The 22,998-nt window shown below is 40.9% G+C and overlaps 1 protein-coding gene across 3 annotated transcripts in view; it reads left to right on the top strand.

Annotated features, from left to right (window-relative positions):
* Nucleotides 1–13,433: 13,433 nt before the first annotated feature.
* Nucleotides 13,434–22,998, top strand: part of Grm7 (glutamate metabotropic receptor 7) — an 808,808-nt gene continuing 799,243 nt past the window's right edge. For all 3 annotated transcript variants that reach the window (XM_032905985.1, XM_032905983.1, XM_032905984.1), the window contains exon 1: nt 13,434–14,324. In XM_032905985.1, coding sequence (XP_032761876.1) covers nt 13,806–14,324 — 519 coding nt within the window. In that variant the 5' untranslated portion in view covers nt 13,434–13,805. The remainder of the gene's footprint in view (nt 14,325–22,998) is intronic.

Below are 22,998 nucleotides of genomic sequence, written 5' to 3'. Positions count from 1 at the left end.
AGGATCATGAGATTACATATATTATTGATTTCTTTACATTGCTGCTCTTGTCTATTTCATGTTTTGTAGAGGCTTGAGAAAAATTGATGCTTCCCCCTTAAATATTTTATTATATTCATCTGGACTTGTAATTCTTCCTCAGGGAAGTATTTTCAAAATATATTATTTCATATATCTTATTTTAAACAGCTTTATTGAGATACATTTTGGTTATGAAAACCATCTATTGCAAGTGAACAATTTAATAATTTCTACTAACTTTACCAAGTTGTGAAGCCATTACCATAAATCAGTTTTAGAATGTTTCTGTACCTTTAATAAGATCTCTTGTGCCCTTTTCCAGTTAATTTCTACTCCCATCACCTGCCAGAGGCAACACTTTCTGAAAACTTATGGTCATAAAATAAACGTGAGAGACATAAATTTTCTTTTCCTTTTGAGTCAGTTTTGAGAGCATGGAACCTTCAATGAATTCACAAATGTTCATGTTACTCATCTTGGGACATGGAATCATTCACATTGTTCCTTAGTACATCTAATGTCAAGCCATGGACTCTCTTTCTATGCTGGCAATGTCTGCACATTCTCTCTCCTACTGTCTCTGGTTGTTCTTCATCTATGTAGTAACAGTCAATTTTATAGACCAGATTTTGGCATTTCCAATTTTGTATATTTTTCTCTCATATTCTGCTTCATTATGCTCTCTATTCCATCCTTTTACTTTCTGTGAGCTTCGTTAATTTTTATTTTTCTATGTTTAATGTACAGCTTAGATGACTGCATAGAATGTTTTGTTCTTATAAGGATTTGGCTGTCAGTATCTCATTGTGGTCTGTTATATACATTTCACAAATTTAAAATATGTAAATTTTTTTTATTTTATTTCTTTTATGTGTCTCTTGGACTTGGAGAAAATTGTGTTGTTTTGTTTTTACAAATGGGTTAATTTTCTAGGTAACATTATTCTTTTATTTTGCTTGAATTGTATGACTGTCAGAATGTTTCATAATTTAAAATGTATTAAGATTGCATTGAATCCATAGATTGCTTTTGGTAAGATGGCCAACATTTTTACTATGTTAATCTGGTCAGTCCATGAGCATGGGAGACCTTTCCATCTTCTGAGGTCTTCTTCAATTTCTTCAGAGACTTGAAGTTCTTGTCATACAGATCTTTTACTTGCTTGATTGGCATCACAATAAGGTATTTCATATTATTTGTGATTATTGTAAAGGGTATTGTTTCCCTAATTCTTTTTCAGCCCATTTACCCTTTGAGTAGAGGAAAGCTACTAATGTGTTTGAGTTAATTTTGTATCCAGCTACTTTGCTGATGCTGTTTAGCAGCTGTGGAAGTTCTCTTGTGGATTTTTTGGGTCACTTATGTGTACTATCATATCATCCACAAATACTGATATCTTGACTTCCTTCTTGCCAAATCCCTTTCATTTCATTTTGTTGCCTAATTGTCTGGCTAGAACTTCTAGTACTATATTGAATAGATAAGGGGAGAATGAAGAGCTACATGGGGGGACCCATGGCTCCAGCTGCATATGCAGCAGAGGATTGCTTGAGAGGGCATCATTGGGAGGGGAGCCCCTTGGTCCTGTAGAGGCTCAATAACCCAGAGTAGGGGAATGCTATGGCACTGAGGCAGGAGCGGGTAGATACATGGGGGAGAACCCTCATAGAGGCAGGGGAGGGATGGGGATGGGGGCTGGTGGAAGGGAAACAGGGAAGGGAGATAACATTTGAAATGTAAATGAATAAAATAGCTAATAGAATGATTTAAAAATATATTAAGATAAATTTTAGAAAATACAATTGGAGGAAGGACTCTTCTATTTCAATTAGTGTTTCATCATCCACTTCAGGATCATTTCTTTCACAAAGTACAGCTGATGCTACATGGAGACTTTGATTTATAAATACTGCATTTCCTGTTGTACTTTTCATGGATAGACATTCTTTTTTGGAAAGTATTTTCAATTATCTCACTGTACTTGTGTCTTTTTCAAATTGTTCAACATTTGAAGAAGTTGTTTACTACATCATTTATGACAGAGTCGTGTGTGTGGAGAACAGTGGGAAACTTGGAGAAGTCAACTTTGTCCTTCTACTATGTGGGTCATTGTGTTAAAACCCAGGTGTTGGAGGAAGAGTAGTTACGGGCCTCGCTGGCCCATAAAATGCTCAGTGTCTTAAGATACGTTCTGTAGTAGTTCTGTATTTCTATGTTTTAAGAACTAAATATTTAATGGCTTAAAACTACAATGTTTAATCTCATTGTTCTGTACATCAAATATACTGTAATGATCTTTGTATATTCCCTTCTTAGTATCATAAGGTTGCAGGTATCAGATAGCAATGTATCATGCAGAGGCCTTGTGGGAAGACTTCCTCTTTCAATTTTCTCTAGATTGATAGTAGAACTTGGTTCCTTGTAAAGATGGGACTGATGTTCCTGCCTTCTCTCTGTCCACCTTCAAAGGGACATATAGGGCCTGTGCCCACTCTCAGATCCTTGTATATGTTTAGCTCTTTCAATTGGAAAGTGACTTGTTTGGGTAAAATCCCTCTCCTGCCTGAACCCCCTGCCTTCTTTTGAAATCAAAGGGTCTTTTCTTGTGAGAGACGTATGTGATTTCAGTAAACTCACTGAATTATGTATCTTTGGGTCAATTAATCATCATGTTCTTTGGTTGCATCTGCTAAGAATTTATCCCAATATAATTTCAAAGATCAGAGAAAAAATGCAAGTACTCTGTCTAACTTGCAATTGAATTTCACTTGTGTGATGATTCTAAATTGATCATTCCAAAATACATTTTATTGATTAGATATCTTTGCCTATTTTATAAGTGACCCCCCCAATGTGTATCAAATCCAGAATCACACAAACCTATCACAGTAGAGCAATTGCATCTTACTTTTATCTATTAGAGGCCATTGGCCTTGGGGTTAGTGGTGTCAGTTGGTGGAGTGCTTGCCCAGATTCAGAAGCCCTGGGATTTATTTCCAGCACTGTATGAAACCAGGCACGTTAGATGATTGTAATGTTAGTACCTGGGAAGTGGAAGACAAGATGCTCATCTTCAGCTTGGAGAGATTTGAAGGGCATCCTGAGCCATAAGAAGAAAGAAAAATAAGAGAAATACCTTGGTTGTTTTTTTTTCTTTCTTGGCAATAGTGAAACTAGATCAACTTAGTGCTTTCCTAATGGTTTTGAAGACTTTTAAATGTTTAGTATTACCATTGAATGATATTTTGAGAATTCTTCAATATCTATTCTTTCTGGAGAGTCAGATTTTGAATGTCTCCAAGAACTCTGTGTGCTCTGCAGCCATTCCCTAAAGTTGGTCTTCCACTACCTTGGGTTTTCAGCTCCTCAATCTGTTTAAACATACAATGCCTAGCAGAAAGTCTGAGAAGTTCCATGCAAATTTTGGTGGAGGGAGAGAGACAGAAAGAGCTGGAGAAAGCTAGAGAGACAATGAGACTGAGCAAGAAAGAGAGAGAATGAGAACAAGAAAGTGAATGGGAACAAGAGAGAGCAAGAGAATGGCTATGTGTCTTTGGTTTCGTGGTGTCCTGGAAGGCTGATCTCTGTCCTGTCAGATCAGGTCATTTACCATACACAGCGTGAGTCTAAAATGTTGCACCAAGCAAAAGACAACGTCATTCACTGGACTCACCTCATTTATTACTCTTCTTTGAACATCACATTCTACAGAAGCTCCTTATCCAATATCTCTGAAGCTTCTTTTATTCCGATTTCCTGCTTGGCAGCAAGTGAAGGAATAAATCCATGGTCAATTAGGTTATCATGGCTCGAGCAGATGTACTAAGTCAATCATGATTGGGTGAATTAAGATCCACAAAATATTCTTGATGTTCTCTCTCCCAGAAGTTAGACTAGATAGATGATAATTCCACATGTCCTCATGTATAGATGAAGAGTGACAAGTGGGCTATGGCCACTGAGTGAGGGAGAATCAGTTTTCTACAAAAATGAGCTTCTGAACAGATTATCCAACCCCAAATAGTCAGCCCTGGACACAAGTGCATACAAACTTACATATATACATATAACAATAATAAATTAGAGGTGATGAATTAAGGAGGAGGACGTGGAAGGGATTGGAGGAGGGAGGAATGCATGTAAGAATATCAAAGACAAAGTCCTAAATTTGAGAATGGAAGGTATGGGATGAGTGGGTCTGCAGAGACATAAAGGAGGGCACTATAAATGAAGTATAGTGTGTAAAATCCCAAAAATTATATAAAACTCTTTGAAAATAAAAAAGGGGAAAATTGGAATTCAATTTTCTTGGTTGACATATACCTTTTGTGGGGAGAAATTATAAGGTGTGAGCTGAGTGACTTTAGATTGAAATTGTAGAATATATAACAAAATTGATATCAAATTCACCTATCCAATTTCAATGTGGATAGGAAATTGAAGATTAGAGACAAAGAGCAGAGACGAAAGCTTCTTAAAATCATACACGATGAACTTAAAATTACCACTTGACTTTTCAATAAATCATGAATATTAACCAATGTTGTAGTCATTCTCCTTTGATCTACTACAAAAAAATGACACAGACAAATTACCCATGTTTGGAATACACAAAAGTAGACATATAATACCATGATTAGCTATATTAAAGGACACAAAGTTAATTCAGAAGGATAACTTTGGGAACTGTGAAGAAAGGTCTACTATTTGGAAACTAAAGTTTTTACTGTCTTGAGAATCTCACGTATGACTACCATATATGTATCATTTTCATCTTCTTTATGTCCTTCAAATATTTTTCTTTTTCTCTGACTCTCCCTAAAGTTCATGACTTCTTCTCTAATTATTATTGTTACACATATCCATATGTGTATTAAGGTCTCTCTGTCTCTGTCTCTGTCTCTGTCTCTGTCTCTGTCTCTGTCTCTGTCTCTCTCTCTCTCTCTCTCTCTCTCTGTGTGTGTGTGTGTATGTGTGTGTGTGTGTGTGTAACCAACATGCCCATTTTATGTTGCCTAAGTTTAGGGATGACCACCTGGGTTAGATAATCTGTCAAGAGACTCATAAAACAAGGCTTTTATTAAAACTCAATTAATGTTAACTGAATCAATTCATAAAAGGGAAAGAAAATATTCCTTTGTACATGTCATGTAAAATAGATCTGCGCTTCATAGAAGCAAATTTTGAGCTTTGAACTTTTGATGCTTTAACAATGGTTGATTGAGGCACATCATTAAATCACAACAGAATGTGGTACACAAAAATTGGCCTGGAAAAGTACAAGCAACTTGTTCAAGGACTTAGGTCCCAAGTGGATGTATCACCAAAAGAAAACTGATAGGGGAAAGACTTTGGAGGTATGCCTTAAATGCTCATTCAGAGTTCCATCACTTGATTTAAAGAACATGAAGGCTTCAGGGAGAATGCTCAAATGGTTCCATTACACCTAAACCAGCAGACCTCAAGAATTTAAGAGTCATATCATCTAATTCTTTCATTCTGTTCCCTATCCTTAACCCTTCCATTCCCCCAACTTCCTTTCTTTCCCTTTCTCAACTACATTGAAGCTGCTTCTTTTAAACACTTGCTTCCAGAACTTTTCCAGAATAGCCAGCTCTCCTATCCAGCCTTTCAGACTGTCCTAGTCAAGATGTCAGCTAAGCGATGAATTTTCCCAGCACATAGTGACTGGAAGGCAAATGATGCCAGCTAGTTCTCCTTTGACAAAGCCAATTTTCCTAATTCCCTTTGGGCCCCCAGAAGGGAATTCTTCACCCAATTCAGCTGGAAGCAATCAAAAGAAGATCGTTGTCCCAGTTCCTTATGTTGAATTGGATGGTTCTGGCTATTTTAAGAATTATAGACTGTTGTCATTTAAGGGATACTTTACAAATGTAGCTTTGGACAGGGAGGGAACTAGAGAGTTTAAACTCAGGGACTGCTACCTTTTCTTTCCTCTTCTCTATTCTTTCTTCTTAGGGAAATGGGTAGGGTAGAGAAAAGGGGGATATAGTAATATCATAGAAGTTAGAGAAATAGACAAATAGGGATAGGTTAGCAAATTTACAAAAAACAATATATTGCATAGTTATATCTTACATTGGTAGAAATCTTTGTAATTGATATAAAGTTGAAGTTGCAATCTTTATATTGGTATAGAATTCATTTGATACAAATGTAAGGTTTTCATTAGTATAATCTCTTGTTGGTTTAAAATTGAGATTAATATTGTTACTTTAATATAAGCATTGTGCCTACACAATACATTTAAGAATACAAGTCTTAGACCCACTCCTATAACTGCTATTATACCTTGTTTTTAGTTGATTAACCAATACGAGTTAAAGGCCAAATAGCAAAGTCATTGTTCTGAGTCAATTAAGGGTGTTTTTGAAATACTTCAAAACTCCAAGAGTAGTCAATGCTTAACAGTTCAGAAATGCCTCGTGTAGACAGAAAATCTTCAAAGGTATCAGAAGTCCACAGAATATAACACTTATGGACATTTCTTTATTAAAGATCATTTGACTAAAGACCTGTCTGCTCCTGACAATGCTCCTTCTTGAATTCTAAGAAGAAATTGAGCATCAATGGAGTTGTTCCAACTGTGGTGAGACATCCACTAGGCAAGAATTGCCTCAATTCATCTACAGACAAATAATGTCCAGAAAATTATGCAGAACAATTGATTGATAAGCTCTGCCAAGACAACGTGATCAGTCCTTCAAAATTCTGCATTACAAAGGCCTGTAGATGATCCTAGGCCAGAAGGCTGAAGACTGATACTCCGACATTTTGAGGAATAGGGAACTGTCCAGGTGAGCAGTCTTCTCTAAAAATTGGCTAAGTTTGGAAGCTATGTTTTGTGCTTCTCATATTTCAGGTAATATTAATCATTCTTGGATTTCTGACATGGCTGAAGACTGGTAGTCTCATAGCCAACCCAAGCTGTTTAGCATTAAAAAAGATAATAAATTTGAAAGGGTGTTTTTCAGATGACATATGATCTAAAACCAGGATATAAGTCAGGTGTAGAATTATAGTCCTTTAGGATAGATGGCAAGATGCTTTAGTTAATGGACAGAATTGATGGACTGGGTGTTGAGTGTATCTTATATTTTATAAATTGGAGAATGGTAATAGTTGTGCTCAATATATATTTGAGGGAAAAAAGCCTTTTAACTGGACAAAAGGGGGAAATGTTATGGTTGGCCCTGGAGTTGTCTGCATTTTGATGCTAATTCAGCTGCCCCAAGGAGGGCTGCCTAGTCAGGTACTCAGGACTCAGGTGACTTCATCAGAACCTTCTCCCCATAAAGGCAAGAGCTTATGATTGGGTAAGGGAAGGTGGAATACAAGAGGGTAGAGGAGAGGGGAGGAAGGAAGATGGAGCTGAAGCACATGGAGAAACAGAAAGTTATAAGGGATTTCACAGCTGGGGAATAGAGTAATGTAGTGGTAGATCTTCCCAATCTAGACGTGAGCTTGTATTCATATTAATTGAGTTGTATTTTCTTTGCACAGAGTTATTCAGGTTGAAGAGGTTACTTCAATAGAAACCTAACACAGATCCTCTCAGAACAGTGAGGATTTTTAGCTGCTGAGCCATTCCTTCAGGACTCATGACAAGCCTTTTAAAACTAGTGCTTTCATTGTTTTTAACTATGTGTGTGTATATACATCTGTGTGCAGTGAGTGCTGGTGTCCAGAATCCACAAAAGTTGCAGTTGGTTATGAGACACTGGAAGTGAGTGGATCCTCTACAGGAGCAGAATCATGCATTTAAGCATTGAGCTACCTCTGTCTTAATAACAGCGTACTTTTAGTTATATCGTGCATTTTGTTACAAGTAAGAGAAGTCTCAAATACATATAAACGATGAGATTTTATAGTTTATGTAATAACACAGAAAAATATGGAACACTGGGTTTCTTTTGCCCTGTGTCTTTGAACAACTAGTAAAGAGGCTATGGTGATGCTGGGTAGCAAATCTGCGAATAATCACATCAAAGGGCAAACCCAAGAAATATTTTTAAACCTTTTCCTGTGTATTTCTGAATTCCTAAAGCAAAAAACACCATTTAAATGGAAGATGGAACTATCAGGAGAAGTTAGTCACTTTTGACCTAGCCTGCAGAGGCTACATGTGTATACATATATACATATGTATACACACACACATATGTGTGTGTGTGTGTGTGTGTGTGTGCAATTCCAATTTTAACAATAAGATAAAGAAATATTAGGGATAGATGATAGTTAAGTGACATAGACATACTTAGCAAAAAAAAAAAAACTCAGAAAAGTAGAACACAAAATGTAATATTGTCTTTTCCTCCAGGGAAAGGTGACCCTGTTTAATAATGCAAGGTAAGTGTGAGTGTTCATTTTAAAAACAGTGGGCTGGAGATAGAATTCAGTAGGTAGCCTCCTGTGGAAGAAGTCTTAAGTTCAATGCCAAGCATGATGAGCCCAGTGCTTAGGAGGGAAAAGGATACCAAGTTCCATGATAGTTTTGGAAAAATGGATACTTGAGATGCTATCTTCAAAAAAGTATCTCCAGCATGTGTCTGGATACAGGTGTGGAGAAAGCAATGGTATTTAGAATGTTTTAGTTTAAGTAATGGTAACTGAGGGGTGGAGAGATGCATTAACAGTCAAGAGGACTTGCTGCTCTTGAAGATGACCTGAGTTCAGATTCGAGCAGTCAAATTAAGTAACTTAAGATTATCTGCAAATTCAGTTCCAGGAGACCTGACAACTTCTTCTAGGCCATACCTATACATAAATATGCACACATATGTTAAAAATAAGCAGTAATTAACAGTAGCCTGGTATATTACAATTTAGATTTAAATATATACAGAAGAGATATTGGGGTTTGGGCTCAATAACTAAGAGCTATTACTGACCCTGAGGAGGTATGGGTCCTAGAACCCATGTTGGGTGACTCCCAGTTGCCTGAACTGGCAGCTACAGAAGATAACAATGCCCTCTTCTGGCCTGCATGCACACCACACATAAGCAAAAAGGAAAAATTAAAAATAGAAGGAGATTTTCCACACTGTATGATAGAGAGTGGAGTCACAGGAAAAAAAATAGATGAAATTGAAGCGGAAAGATGGCTTAGTTGTTAAGAGCACTTTCTCCTCTTGCAGAAAACTAGAGGGTTCTTTTTCCCCAACACCAATGTGGTAGCTTGCAGCCACTCATGAATCCAGTTCCAGGATATCTGATGTATCCAGAATATCCAGGATATTCTCTGACCTCTTGGTACTCCATACACCTGGCACACCCAAATACATTACCTAAAAATTTCAAAGTCTGAAGAAATAGATCTAAACGTTTTAAAAAAGTTGAACAAAAATAGGAAGGAACTCTTTTTGTTCCATTAGATAATATTTTCATGAGGCCACCTGTAAAGATGGATGATTAAACAGAACCAGGCCTGCAGACATGTTTTATAATGTATCACCTCTGTGGCCAAAACTCGAATCTCCTTCAGTTAAACCTGTCCTTCGATTAATGGTTATTCCAGTTCTACCTGAACAATTCTTACAAGGGAGGTTTTAGTTTCTGATTCCAGTGAAAAGTAGAGTGCCTACAATAAAGGGCTGGGTTCTCCACTGTGGCTTCATATAGAAAAATAAATGTGATGCTGTCGGTTCTAAATGCCAGGTCATTCCGGAAACTCGGTATCACATGTAGTTTCTCTGGTAATACATGTTGCTTTCTATGTAGTTCAGGGACGCTAATGTCCAGACACAAAAAAGGAGCTCACAGTCTCTTACCTCCTTCAGGCAGCCTATGGCAGTAGGCTAAGTAATTGGTCCAAAAGTGAGGTCTTAACTCCAGAAGATTCAATCTGTCCTTTCATGATGTGGATCAAGCGCTTAAGGTAAGGCTGTTTCAGACTTCATTTTTTCTAAACAAGAGTATTGTAAAGAACATTTATTATCCATCATATTCTGGAAACTGTGCATAATGACTAAGGGCTGAGCAATCTATGTGCTCATATTCATTCTCCACCCGTTTTACGTTCTTTCAGGTAAAGACAGCTCAGAGCGAGAGAATCTGTTCTGATTCATTTCAATATAGGAGAGAAACTTAGACACCGACACCGTTGGAAACATTGTCCTAGGTGAAGAGAAAAATAACACTCCAACTCTTACCCTTAAGGATCTTACAACTTGTCAGAGAAATCAGACATGCACACAAATAGTCTTACTACAAGGGATAAAATACTCACTTCCAGATGTTTAGGGAGAATGCACAGAGAGAACAGGGCTCTTAGCTAGGGTTACTATTGCTGTGATGAAACACCATGATTGAAAGTAAGTTGGGGAAAAATGTTTATTTGGTTTATGCTTCTACATCATAGTCCATCACTGAGGAAAGTCAGGACAGGAACTCAAACAGTGCAGGAAGTTAGAGGCTAGAGCTAATGCAGAGGCTAATTACTCCCTTGCTTCTCATGGTTTGCTCAGCCTACCTCCTCAGAAAACCAGAGGACCACCTGCCATGGCAAAGCCCCACCTACAATAGGCTTGGCACTCCCACACCAATCACTAATTAGGAAAATGCCTTTTTAGCAATGCTTGCCTCCTGCCTGACCTTATAGGGCCAATTTCTCAACTGAAGCTCCCTCCTCTCCAGCGACTACACCTTGTGTCAAGTTGACATAAAACTAGTCATCACAAGATAACTTCCACGGAATGAGGCAGCCTTTCTCCGATGGCCTGAAGATATTAATGGGACTATTATGGGATGGGAGAGGAGAATGGGAGAGAATGGATGAATACTTGAGCAGGGGAAAACTGGTGATTACTTCTAACTCATCTTTGAGTACTATCTGGTAGCAACTTTGTAAAGCATAGCACGAAATTCAAATTAAAAGAAGGATTCCATATCCACTAAACATGGCCCAAACTACTTTTATTTAAAATCCGGGATCCTTGTTCTCATGTCCTGCTGTATTTCCTTACAGTTGTTTCATTTGCTTTGTTCTTCTTTTTCTTTTTTGACAACTCTGTGTTGTCAGAATCCCTATTCCATCTATTTCACTGAGCATTCTGATGCAGTGAATTACAATAAGAGAGCTAGAACAGATTGCCTTGACTTTAAACAGTAGAAAGACACCACGGAAATGGAAAATCCTAGAAGCATTCCTTCACATATGCCTGTATCTGAGGATGGGGGTAGAGGGACTCAAGTACTTTAATGAGATGCCTTTCTATCTGTCTGTCTTTATGGGTTTTTCTTTATTGATTTCTCTGTCTATCCCTCTTTCCTTTCTTCCTTCCTCCCCCCCCATCCACATTATCATCCCTCTCTCTACTCTACCACACCCCTTCTTCATCCCTGTCTTCATTGCTCTCTACCTCAGTCTGGGATTCAAACACAGGACACATCCTCAATTTTTCAGACTGGCAGCAAACTGCAGGGGCCACCATGGTACAAATTATGCTGCAGGTACATTGGTGTAAGGTATCAAGTCTATGGGTGACTGATATGCATACTGTATATAATTTGCATATGAATCACAATACAGTTTTGTAGAAGATGACAGTAAAATATCTTGCCAAAGGAAAGACATGAAGGGGTTGAGCAGAGGGCTTTTTTTTTTCCTGCTTTAGATTCTATAGATATGTGACCAGGTTCAGTGATTGCCCTACCCCCAACCCCAGTCTCAGGTCTCTCTCCTGGTTTCCCAACCAAGGACAAGGATAGGTTCTCCAGGACTCTGGTGAAAATTTATTCTCTCTTTTTTTGACCATGGCACTAAAGAAAGAAGGATCACATGAACTAATAAGGCGCACCTACATTATAGGAAGAGGGCTCAGTCCTCAAACCACAAACATTGAAATATAGAGGAATATGTCCCAAAAGAAAGCGATGGACTATTCGTTTGTGGAAGAAGAGCAGATGCTCAGCAGAGGCACCTGACCTAACACATAAAGTCCCCAGCGCCAGGATAGTGTGGGGATGGGTTCTGAAGAATTTCTTTCCCGGTTCCCTATGCACAAAGCAAGAGAAAATATTGGTCTAAAAAGAGCACCGTGGCCAAAGGGACGTGGCCTATTTTAACAAAGGATTCTAGTTAAAAGACAACTTGGAGGACATGCAACTCAATCTCATCGTTTTCCAGATGGAAAACTAAAACTCAGGCAGAGGCACCAAAATGCCAAGGACACACAGGTAGTTGGTGGTAGAGACAATATGACAGAACTATATATTATATCCAGTAATAGTTTTCCCATCAACACCAGGAAGCAAATTCTTGTTTTTGACTTTCTCTCCACCACTCTCACATCTGTACAATATAGCTTTTTATACATTCGAACAGAAAAACATCACAAAAAGTTGAGCTAAGGTCCCAGAGAAAATTGAAATTTCCCTGTATTCCAAGGCTAAGGATACTTGTAGCATTAATGGGCTAAGTTTCAGCAGGGGCACTTTCCCCTCTGCAGTGGAACTTGCCTGAGCATTCTGCCTTTGTTCACCAAATCCCATGGCAGTAAAAGAAAAAAAAATACAATCCTCATCTTTGAAGAAACCTCTCCAGCTACTTTTTCTTCCTAAAGCCCTCGCCCCATTCCTGCTGTTTCTTAACTGCAAAGAAAAACTGTCACCAACTCAGGAGTATCTCTGAAAATAGGTAGGAGGGAGCCGTACACCTGTCAAAGCTATGGAGGAAAGTGCTGGAGTTCTTAGTTTGTTCTCTTGCTGCAAAAGAAAGAAAAGGCACTGACTAAATCTGAGGTTTCTTCTGAAGACCTGCTGAAGAATGTGGTTAGTTTGACTAGACTTGGTCCTTAGGAAGATGGACGGTGGGGTGCCACCTTATATTTCCTCTTGGCTTCAGCTTCCCTCCAAGACAGAGGGTGCCTACTACAAGAGAAACCGCTGGTTAAGGACTTTAGTCAAGAATCGGGGGTTCCAGAATGTCCTGTATTTTTCTGAGCATAGCTAGCACAAGAGGGCTAGCTTTAGAAACTGAAATCCCCTCTCCTCCTGCCCCCTTTCACGGCTGCTCCACTTCTGGACTCCCTATCTTTCTGCTAGCGCCCACAGTCAAGGATCAGACTCAGGGGTTCCCCATCAGTCAGCACCAACAACCCGGCTCATCCCTAGTGGATGTCTGCAGTTACTAGAACATTGGGCGTGGGTGTTGGTGGACCTGAGGTTTCAATCCCAGAGTTGGGGAAGAGAGCTTAGCCCTGAAATCCATAGATTCCCTGGGGACTACGAAACTCCCCTGAAGAGGCAACCTCCGGGCTCCCGGGCCACCCACCCATTCCTCCACCCGCCCCCCCTTACCTCAGCACGCAGCCCCTCCCTGCGTGATGATGCAAACCGGTGGGGAGGGCGGGCTGCTGGGAAGGGTGGGGAGAGATGGATAGCAAGCAAGGGAGGGAGAGAGGGAGTGGGAGGAGGAGGAGGAGGAGAGGGAGCCCAACGACCATTTAAAGCGATAGCAATCCCTGCCCTCTCCCCAGTGCTTGGCTGTTGGAGAGCGCGAGCGGCAAGCCAGGGAACCGGGAGCGCAAGCTGGTGCGCGGGCCAGCGGAGCCACAGTGCCAGGTGCCAAAGACTGGCTGACGCCCTGGGACACCCCCACCCTCTCCTGCTGCACCTCCTCGGTCTCCTCCACCCTCTGTGCCTACAGAAGTCCCTGGGCTTCCCCCAAAGGAGCTCACCTCCAGAAGCCCGGACCTGGGAGAGCCCACCAGCATACCCTCCAGCGCCGCCGCCGCCGCTACCGCAGCAGCATCCGGAGCGGCATGGTCCAGCTGGGGAAGCTGCTCCGCGTCCTGACTTTGATGAAGTTCCCCTGCTGCGTGCTGGAGGTGCTCCTGTGCGTGCTGGCGGCGGCGGCGCGCGGCCAGGAGATGTACGCCCCGCACTCGATCCGGATCGAGGGGGACGTCACCCTTGGGGGGTTGTTCCCAGTGCACGCCAAGGGTCCCAGCGGAGTGCCCTGCGGCGACATCAAGAGGGAGAATGGGATCCACAGGCTGGAAGCTATGCTTTATGCCCTGGACCAGATCAACAGCGATCCCAACCTGCTGCCCAATGTAACGTTAGGCGCGCGGATCCTGGACACTTGTTCCAGGGACACTTATGCGCTCGAACAGTCGCTCACTTTCGTCCAGGCGCTTATCCAGAAGGACACCTCCGACGTGCGTTGCACCAACGGAGAGCCCCCGGTTTTCGTCAAGCCAGAGAAAGTAGTTGGAGTGATTGGGGCTTCGGGGAGCTCCGTCTCCATCATGGTAGCCAACATCTTGAGGCTTTTCCAGGTAGGGGGGCGCTCCCTTTGGGGAGGAGCATTCTGTGGCTCCCTGCGCTCTAACCTTAAAAGCTGTTTTGGACTTCTTGGGTTGCAGGGGTCAGGCCAGCACTCCGACATTTCTACCCTGGATATCCTGCTGAATCCCTCCCACCCCACCCAAGGAGGTATCTTCCTTGCTTAGTTTACTCCTCTTTTATGTTTTCCCCTGTCCACGCTCCACTCCATACGGCATGACTCCCCGGATTTGTGGTCCCATTTACAAGAAGCAATCTTCGGAAAAACAAGGCGATGATTTAAATGGTTTGCATTAGAGTGAAATATGGTTCGGAAACAGGCTTGTAAAAGTGCCTGGGCTCCTAGCGGAGCAGGTTAGGCACCAGGAATATGAAAAATTAGAAGATGCTTTGAAAATGGCATTGCTCAACTCCCCAGCTTCCCATGCCTAAGCCATTTAGGAAACCTCGACTTCATGGAAATATTCTCGAAGACCTCAAGCAGCCCCTTCTTCGAATGAGGGTTGGGGTTTACCCGTTTACCCGCATGTGGATGATAATTGCCCGTGTCTTTGGGGTTGAATTTCCGACCTGTAGCCGGTCTCCATCAGAGGCATGGGGGTACCCGCCCCACTGGGGAGACCCCGCCTGCTGACGTGATCCCCCCTGAGTTGGTTTCCTCCTGGCAATTTTGTGCACCGCCTAAATTGCATTTGCAGTCCGGCCAGTGGCAGGAGCTGGGCGATCAGCGAGCTTTCCGCTGCCACTTCAGACCTCAGCTGGGGATGAGCTCATGCTAACTGCGAAATAAAATCGCTTTCACTGACTGCTCCCTGCGCACTAGTCCCCCTCCCTCCCTCATGCAGCCCCACACCCAGAATCCCAGCCTCTGAGCTGGGAAACTGAACCTGCTTTGCCCAGGAACAGTGGGGTGTGCTAAAGAGGGTTATGCAGGTCTCATGCCCTGGGTTCAAAAACAGGAGGAAGGCGGACCTAGGGCTGATGAGCAGTAGGTCCAACCGCAGTGCTCTGCCTTTGGTCCCTGCAGCCTCTGTTTCCATGCTTCCTTGCTGCACTGGGTCGAAATGGATAGTTTTGAGGATTAGAAATTGAGTTCAGTGGACTCTGTGATAAGGTGTCCTTATGCTTCTTTTTCTTTCGTTTCCTCATTCGATTTCCCCTCCTCACAAGCCTTTCTCAACCCCTGTTTCCTTTCCTTATACTCAAGTTCTTGCCTTGAGTCAGTTTGGGTGTGACTTCCCTATCCCAGGGCTTGCCCCCTGTTTGGTGGTAGCCAGATCCTGCCAACCCCTCCCCTTAATTGTGCAAGATGGTCCCTGCAGGGTTGGCTGCCGAAGTCTAAGAAGTGACTCTCGTTCACATGCTATCCCTAAGGTTAGGAGTTTTATGAGGGAACTGCTGATGATGGCCATGTCAGCAGAGGACCTGCATCATCTCCAGGAGAGGGAACTTTGTGCTCAAGTAGCAGAAGTGCTCACCTGGAGCTAGTGAGTCCCTTCTGACCAATGGAGCATACCAGTGACTCCTAGACATGCCTGTCTGCAGACTTCTGGCTGCTTGCACTCTCCTAAAGTGATTTGAGGGCAGACTTCACTCTACCTTACTTGAATCTTGAACAGCCTCGACTTTTGCTATCAAAATTAAAGAGATTTTTGTTCCTCTCTGAGCTCAAAGTTTGGCAGCTTGGGGTGGGGGAGCTGTACCAGAAGAAAGAATGAAGATAGGAGTTGATACAAAAGCTGAGGGGTGTGTGTGTGTGTGTGTGTGTGTGTGTGTGTGTGTGTGTGTGTGTGTGTGTGTGTGTGTGTGTGGGGTTTTCTCACAAGGCTTGAGGGGTAGACTGCTCATTCTGTGTTGATCAATTTAATATTATTTCTCTGCCTGGGTTTGTCCTGAATAGGAGCGTGAACATTACCCCAGTTGAGCTTATGGCTCTGAGAAAAAGAGTAAAATAGTCAAGTTAAGAAAATCATTGCAGACGAAGCTAGGGACAGTGTGCAAAGGGCTCCAGGGGAGCTGATTTCTCCTCTTTAGTGTTTAAAACTGAGGCAACTTCCAAAGAAATAAATGTCTGGTCTTCTCCTTCCTGGCCCTCCTTCCCTGAGCTGGGGAGGGACGGAAACTCATGCCAGCATGAGCAGTGTGGGTTGGGACTAAAACCATTCAGAGAAAACACTGTCATTTTCCTCTAATTTGCAAATTGCAGCTATTCATGTTGGATTGTACAGCTGAGGCAAAAGAGGGCCCGATTCTCACCTGCAGTTACTGAGAAGGGACAGGGATTGGGAGAGATGCTCCAACTTGTGGCTTGTGCTGCAAGCCAGCCAGAACAGTTAGTGTGCATCCTAGTTTAGCCATTGCCCATGTTGACGTGTGTGAGTGTGTGTGTGTGTGTGTATGTGTGTGTGTGTGCGTGCATGCATAGATATGAACATATATCTCAGTTATTCTCTTTCTCTGTATTATATCCTTTGATGGCTTTTTGCATGTGGTTTGAGAGGCCCTTAGCCTACATGTTCTAGGAGGTTTCCAGGTTCTGTCATCCTGCAAAATGATTAAACTGGATAAAGGTCGAATAATGATAGACACCTTGACACAGAGGAAGGAGAAAAGGAGAATAGGTGAATCTCCTCTGGGACCCTAAATTTCTGTTCAATTACAGTTGTTCTATGTAAAATAAACTCCTCTAAATGATTGAATTCTGAGCTCCGCAGTGATTTGGGCTTTGCTTTGCTTTGGTTCTCATGGGTGGCTGTGTGGGGACCATGCCAAACTGATAACTTGAGATATAAATTTATAGTGAGATGAGCCTGTAGTCTGGGGGAGGAGATACGGACTAAATGAGGGGATGCTGAATGCTGGGGGGCCAGGAGGCAGTAATGAGATAGAGGTGCAACAAATGCTGCTTCCAGCAGAGCAGGGTGGAAACACTGGAAAATGAGGAGCTGGATAAGGATGACTACTCAGATGTAAATGCTGCATTTCACTTGGAATTCTCCTCTGCTCACCGTTGTGCAAGGCCAAAGATAGGATAGAAAAGTCAGGTCAGACTCTGCCTCTCTCTCTCTGTCTCTCGGTCTGACTCCCTCCTTCTTCCCCTCCTTTTTTCTCTTCAGTATCTTCCCTGAATATGTTAGTAAATGACATGTCTGAGAACAAGAATCAGATCTAGTGGGACTTTCAAATCCAGGAATTTGAGGCTAATGAAATTAGCTTGTGGCCAGGGCTCTGCCAAGTAGAATTAAATCACAGCAACTGCCCTGCGATGCATTTTTAGCCTCAAAGAAGCATTGGGGAGGAATTTCTGGAGATTTGCTTCTGAGCCTGGGCAGAATAATACTCTCTTAATGCTCAGAAAGATTAAACATAAATTATTACTGACGAAGAGTAACATATTTTTTTGAAACTAATCACAGATGGGGATGGCTTAAAGTGAGGAGGTTACATAACATGGTGACCAAAGGACAAATCTCTCCTGAACAGTATTTTATAGCCACGAGTGGGAAGCACTACAGTGTTGAGAAAGAAGATCATTGCTGATCTCTTACTGACTTGGAGCAAACACTCAGAGAGTAAAAATTACTTTTGCTACATCCTGACTCTATCAGAATACTATTATGCATGCAGTGGCATGAGCTAGGCTGTGAGCTCAGAAGAGTGCACTCTCTCTCTCTCTCTCTCTCTCTCTCTCTCTCTCTCTCTCTCTCTCTCTGCCTGTGTGTGTGTGTGTGTGTGTGTGTGTGTGTGTGTGTGTGTGTGTGTGTGATGAAGATCAGCTCACAGGGTGATGCGATATTACTACGGGGGGGGCTTCTTTTTTTAAGCAACTCTACCCTACTCTTTTTTAAATTGCATAAATATAGGTACCACTGCCATTTGGAATCATCTCTAAAACAATCTCTGCCTCCACATTTACTGTGTTTTAGAAAATTTACCTAACAGATGGTGAGTGGGAAATTTTTAAAGGGGCATTTTTAAAAGAGCAGAAAGGAAAGGGATGAAGACATCCACATGCTATATTTGAGGATACCTTCATGTATCTTTTATGTATATAAAATTCATTTAATTAGGATGTCTCTGAGCATTTTCTTCTTACAAGTAATTGAAACAAATATGACATTTTTATTAATTTCACAAACATTTGGAGTTTAAGAACTTAAATGTGAACTGCCTCAACATGCATACAGGATATATCTAAAACGATCTAGGCTACTCTAAATAAGTCATTTTCTTTGTATGGGCCCCACTTTCTTCATCTGGATTTTATCTTTAAAATGTAGTTTCTAGGGACTGTGAAGACAGTTCAGTAGGTAAACTGATTACTGAACAAATCTGAAGGCTTGAGTCTGGGTCCTCCAAACACAAGCCAGTCATAATGTTGTGTCTCAGTGAATTCCAATTCCAGTGAGAGACACTGATTCAAAGAATTAGGTAGGAAAATCAATGAAGAAAACTAGTAATATTACCTCTGGTCTCTACACGCATATACTGTTTGCATATACACATACATACATACATACATACATACATACATACATACATACGAACATGCATACATACGAACATGTCCACATGCACAGACAACAAACACGCATATGTAGATTTATTGTACTCTTAGGAAATGACTCATTGTTTTTTCAGCTTGCTTTTATAAAAACTCCATGATATCAATTTTGTCTATTCCACTTTGAACTCTTAAGGTCTTAGGAAAACTTTTCAGTGATATTTTCCACAACTTCATCATTATTAGTCTAGTTCATTTAGCATATCCAGAGCTTCCCTTACTTCTACTGTTTGCTTCATCTTTAGATTAACTTGCTATAAAGTTGTATGTATCAAAGCTCTTGCTAGGGAAAAAGACCTTTTAGGTAAGCTTAACAAAATGGCAAGACATGGGCACTAGAAACACTTGGTATTATAATGAGAGTTAAATCTTTGTCCAGTGCCCTACCCCGTGTTGCCATACAGTAACTCTAGGATTCTTTGCTTACGAAGGTGTCAAATAATGACACCCTTCTTATGTTCCTTATTTTACGGTTAGGTCACATGGCTCAGGTCAAGTTTAGTAAATGAAAAGTTTAGTATTGGGCATCTGGGTCTACACATACCCGAATTCTCCCTACAACCTTTCTGTCATAAATAATGGGAACATCATCTTTCCCCCTTAGAAGTTCGGTTCTGGGGAGTTGGAGTGTCAACACAGAAACTTGATAACTAATCTGAGAGAAGAAAGTGGGGCTGAGGAGAAAACACAAACAGTCTGAGCTTTGCTGACCTTGAGCCCCCAATTTCTAGAAAATGCCTTTATTAAAAACAGGCCGGCAAGAAGGTTCAGTTGGTACAGCCCTTCCCGCAATTCTGGTGACCTGAGTTTGATCCATAAATACATGTAAAAGTGGAAGGAAAGAACAACCTTCATAAAGTTATTCTCTGACTTCCATGCAGGCACTGTGATACATACACCCATATCACACACACACGCACGCACGCACGCACGCACGCACGCACGCACGCACGCACGCACGCACGAGCGCGCGCACACACTCACACGCAAACGCGCTCGCAGGCATGCACACGCACACATGCAAAGGTGCAGGCACATGCACATGCAAATGCACACACACAAATGCATTTTAAAGGTAATAAAAAACCAGATTATCCTTGGATTGAATTTGATTTTTGCTAACTGTAGTAGAAGACAACTGATTTCCTCCTGTAGTGACTGGCGTTCATTAAACTAAAAATAATACTTGGTGTTTTCTTCACACCCATGTTTTTGTTGCTCGAAACCATTACATCTTCCTCATGCTTTCCAGCATGAATGGGGCTTGCAGTTGCTTTTAACATTTGCAATTGCCTCTTCCCTGTCTGTGTGCAGTTGAGAGAGAAGGCAGGTACTTTGGATACAAACTGTAGCCTCTAGGCCTCCTATCTAGGAGCACTGGAGCCACACTCAGTTCCTTTCATTAAAGCAAATCTTTTGTTGATATCCCCAGGGCACAGAAGCATTTTCATTCCATAATGGAGTACACAGTATATTAAACTCCTGGATCCCTGTACAGTAAGCAAGGAGCCCAACTCCACTCCTCATCTCCTTTGACTTTAAATAGGTAATTAAGAATAGTTGCAAACTCATGTTCCCAGCAACTAAAATGCATGATCAGTACTTAGCAGGAAAACAATTATGCAATGTAATGTCAGACTAATTAATTAATGAATGTCTTGTGAATTGACATAATTAAATAGATGTTGATGTGTCAAAAACACAGACACACGCACACACACACACACACACACACACACACACAGAGAGAGAGAGAGAGAGAGAGAGAGAGAGAGAGAGAGAGAGAGACCATTTTGACAGAAAATTTTTATCTAAGAGAAGTATCATGACAGGATTTTTAATAGTATGAGATTTACACATTTAACAATTAACTTCTTTCCCACTATGTTTAAGTATTAAATGTTCCCTCAGGCAAGTTAATAGATCATAACTTCAAAAATAATGTATGTGACTTTCTAGTGATATGGGTTATGTATTACATTTTATAGGAAATTCTAATATACTTTCAGCATTGATAATGATGATAGTAATTGTTTGAATTTTAACTCTAACTGTGCCATGTACTGCCAAGAATGTTATTTCGTTTTGTTGCCACAGTATTTCTGCATGCCCACTTTGTTATACTATGCATTATAAAAAGAGATCGTTGCAGCCTAAAGTCACCTACCTGGCTGACAGGCAAAGTGTGTTCAGACAATCGTTTTTTTTCTCTGATAACATCTAGGCAACTAAACACTTTTCATAGTGTTTAAGCGCTATGCAAATGCAACAATGCTTAAAAATAATCATGTAGTTTCTTACCTTGAAATCAGGATGACTTAAAGATATCAAAGTTGTCATTTGTTTACCCATATCTCTTTTTAGAAATACTTAATCCAAATGTGGAGCAAGATTAATTATGTAAACAGCTGTGAATTTAACAGACAAACTCTTATCACCCAGGGAAAGATATCTCTTCTTCATTATCAGCCAGTAGCTAGGCAAGTGGACATAAATATACAGTAAATGTCTTTTATTAAATAAATGAGAAAAGATGTTTCCTCTTGTTCAAATTCAGTGCCTGTCATTATGGATGGTGACTGCTCATCCTAAACTTTATTTCATCCACTCTACTTTCTCAAGAACCCAAGTGCAGAAATCCATCGTTCAGATATATGCACAAAGAGAGGGAACAATATGAACACAATTGCAGAAAGTCGGGTTGATGGAGCACGCGAAGTACATCCTAATAAATGCAACACTAATGTTTGTGTGGGCCTTTGAGGGGAGGATAGGAATTTCCACTTTAATGGATTATTTTGCCTCTTGCTCAGAAAGTGCTGCAGCTTAATAGTTTTATAATTGGTCATTTGCAGAATTCTCCATCTCTGAGTGTTGTGCTTTCTTCGTGGCACAGCTGCCGCTGCTTGCTCTGGTGCTGAGGAAAGGTATCAGCTAAGCCCCAAAGGAAAGCTTGGTCTGGCAGCATTACTGCTTAGAGGATGCTATTTCTATTTGTTCAAATGGTCAAGCATGTTCACTGTGTTTTAAGTGGGACTTATGCAAGGGCAGCAGTTCAGGCAGACATCATAGGGAAGGTTCTCATTAGAAAGCACTTCCGGGCTCTCAGTTTTCATGCAGGAGTGGATAGCCAAGTTCAAGAATTAGATCTTGAATTAGCTTAGTTTAAATTTATTATGTGTCACCTTTTTTTCCCCCTTCTGACGTGCTTGAATGGGAATGACTCTTATCTTCAGTGACTGTGTCTTTCAAATTGGCATAATGAAAACATTACTGGGCCCACAAGATGACTTAGCAGGTATAGGAACTCGTCTTCAATTCTGATGAGATTCTGAGAGGTCCATGGAGCTCACATTGTTGAAGTGGAGAACCATTTCCAACAAGTTCTTCTCTGACCTCTGCAAAAGTGCCGTGACATGTATGCACAGGCATGTGTGCACACATTATACATATAATAATAAATAAATAATTTAAAATTTTTATCTATCTGTTAGAATAATTTGGAGGATTATGTGTAAATGGTTTATTGCTCACTTTAAGGTACCCTGTGTGTTCAACAAATTTCATTATTTTTCTCCTGTTATTAAGTATTACTAATGCAAAATAATCATAAGTGTTAAATTTTCTGGGGAATAGCTATAATAATTATAATGTGGTGCACCCTTCTCTTTTTTTTCTGGAATGCCTCTCTATAACATCATTTATACATTTGTACATTTATGAATGGATACACACATAAATATGTATCTAGATACAAACATATAGACATAAAACACACACATACATACATACATACATACATACATACATACATACATACATACATATATACACACACAGACAGAGGACAGACTGGGAGTGAGAGATTGAGACTTTAGTAATTTAATTCAATAAAACAATTTGGAACTTTGATTAAAATGAATTTTTGGAGTTTAAATTTTTTTTCTTGTATTCCATTGTTTCATTTTGAAGACAGGATTTCACATGCTGTGTTAGATGAGTTGAAACTCGTTATGCACATGAGTCTGCCCTCAAAGTTTCAGCTGTCCTCCTGCCCCTGCCTCCCAAGTGCTAAAATTCAGACATGTATACCTTTCCCCAAT

The sequence above is a fragment of the Rattus rattus genome, chromosome 6 (assembly GCF_011064425.1).
Source record: "Rattus rattus isolate New Zealand chromosome 6, Rrattus_CSIRO_v1, whole genome shotgun sequence".
In the NCBI taxonomy this organism is placed as follows: domain Eukaryota; kingdom Metazoa; phylum Chordata; class Mammalia; order Rodentia; family Muridae; genus Rattus; species Rattus rattus.
This window is presented reverse-complemented; position numbering and strand designations above follow the sequence as displayed.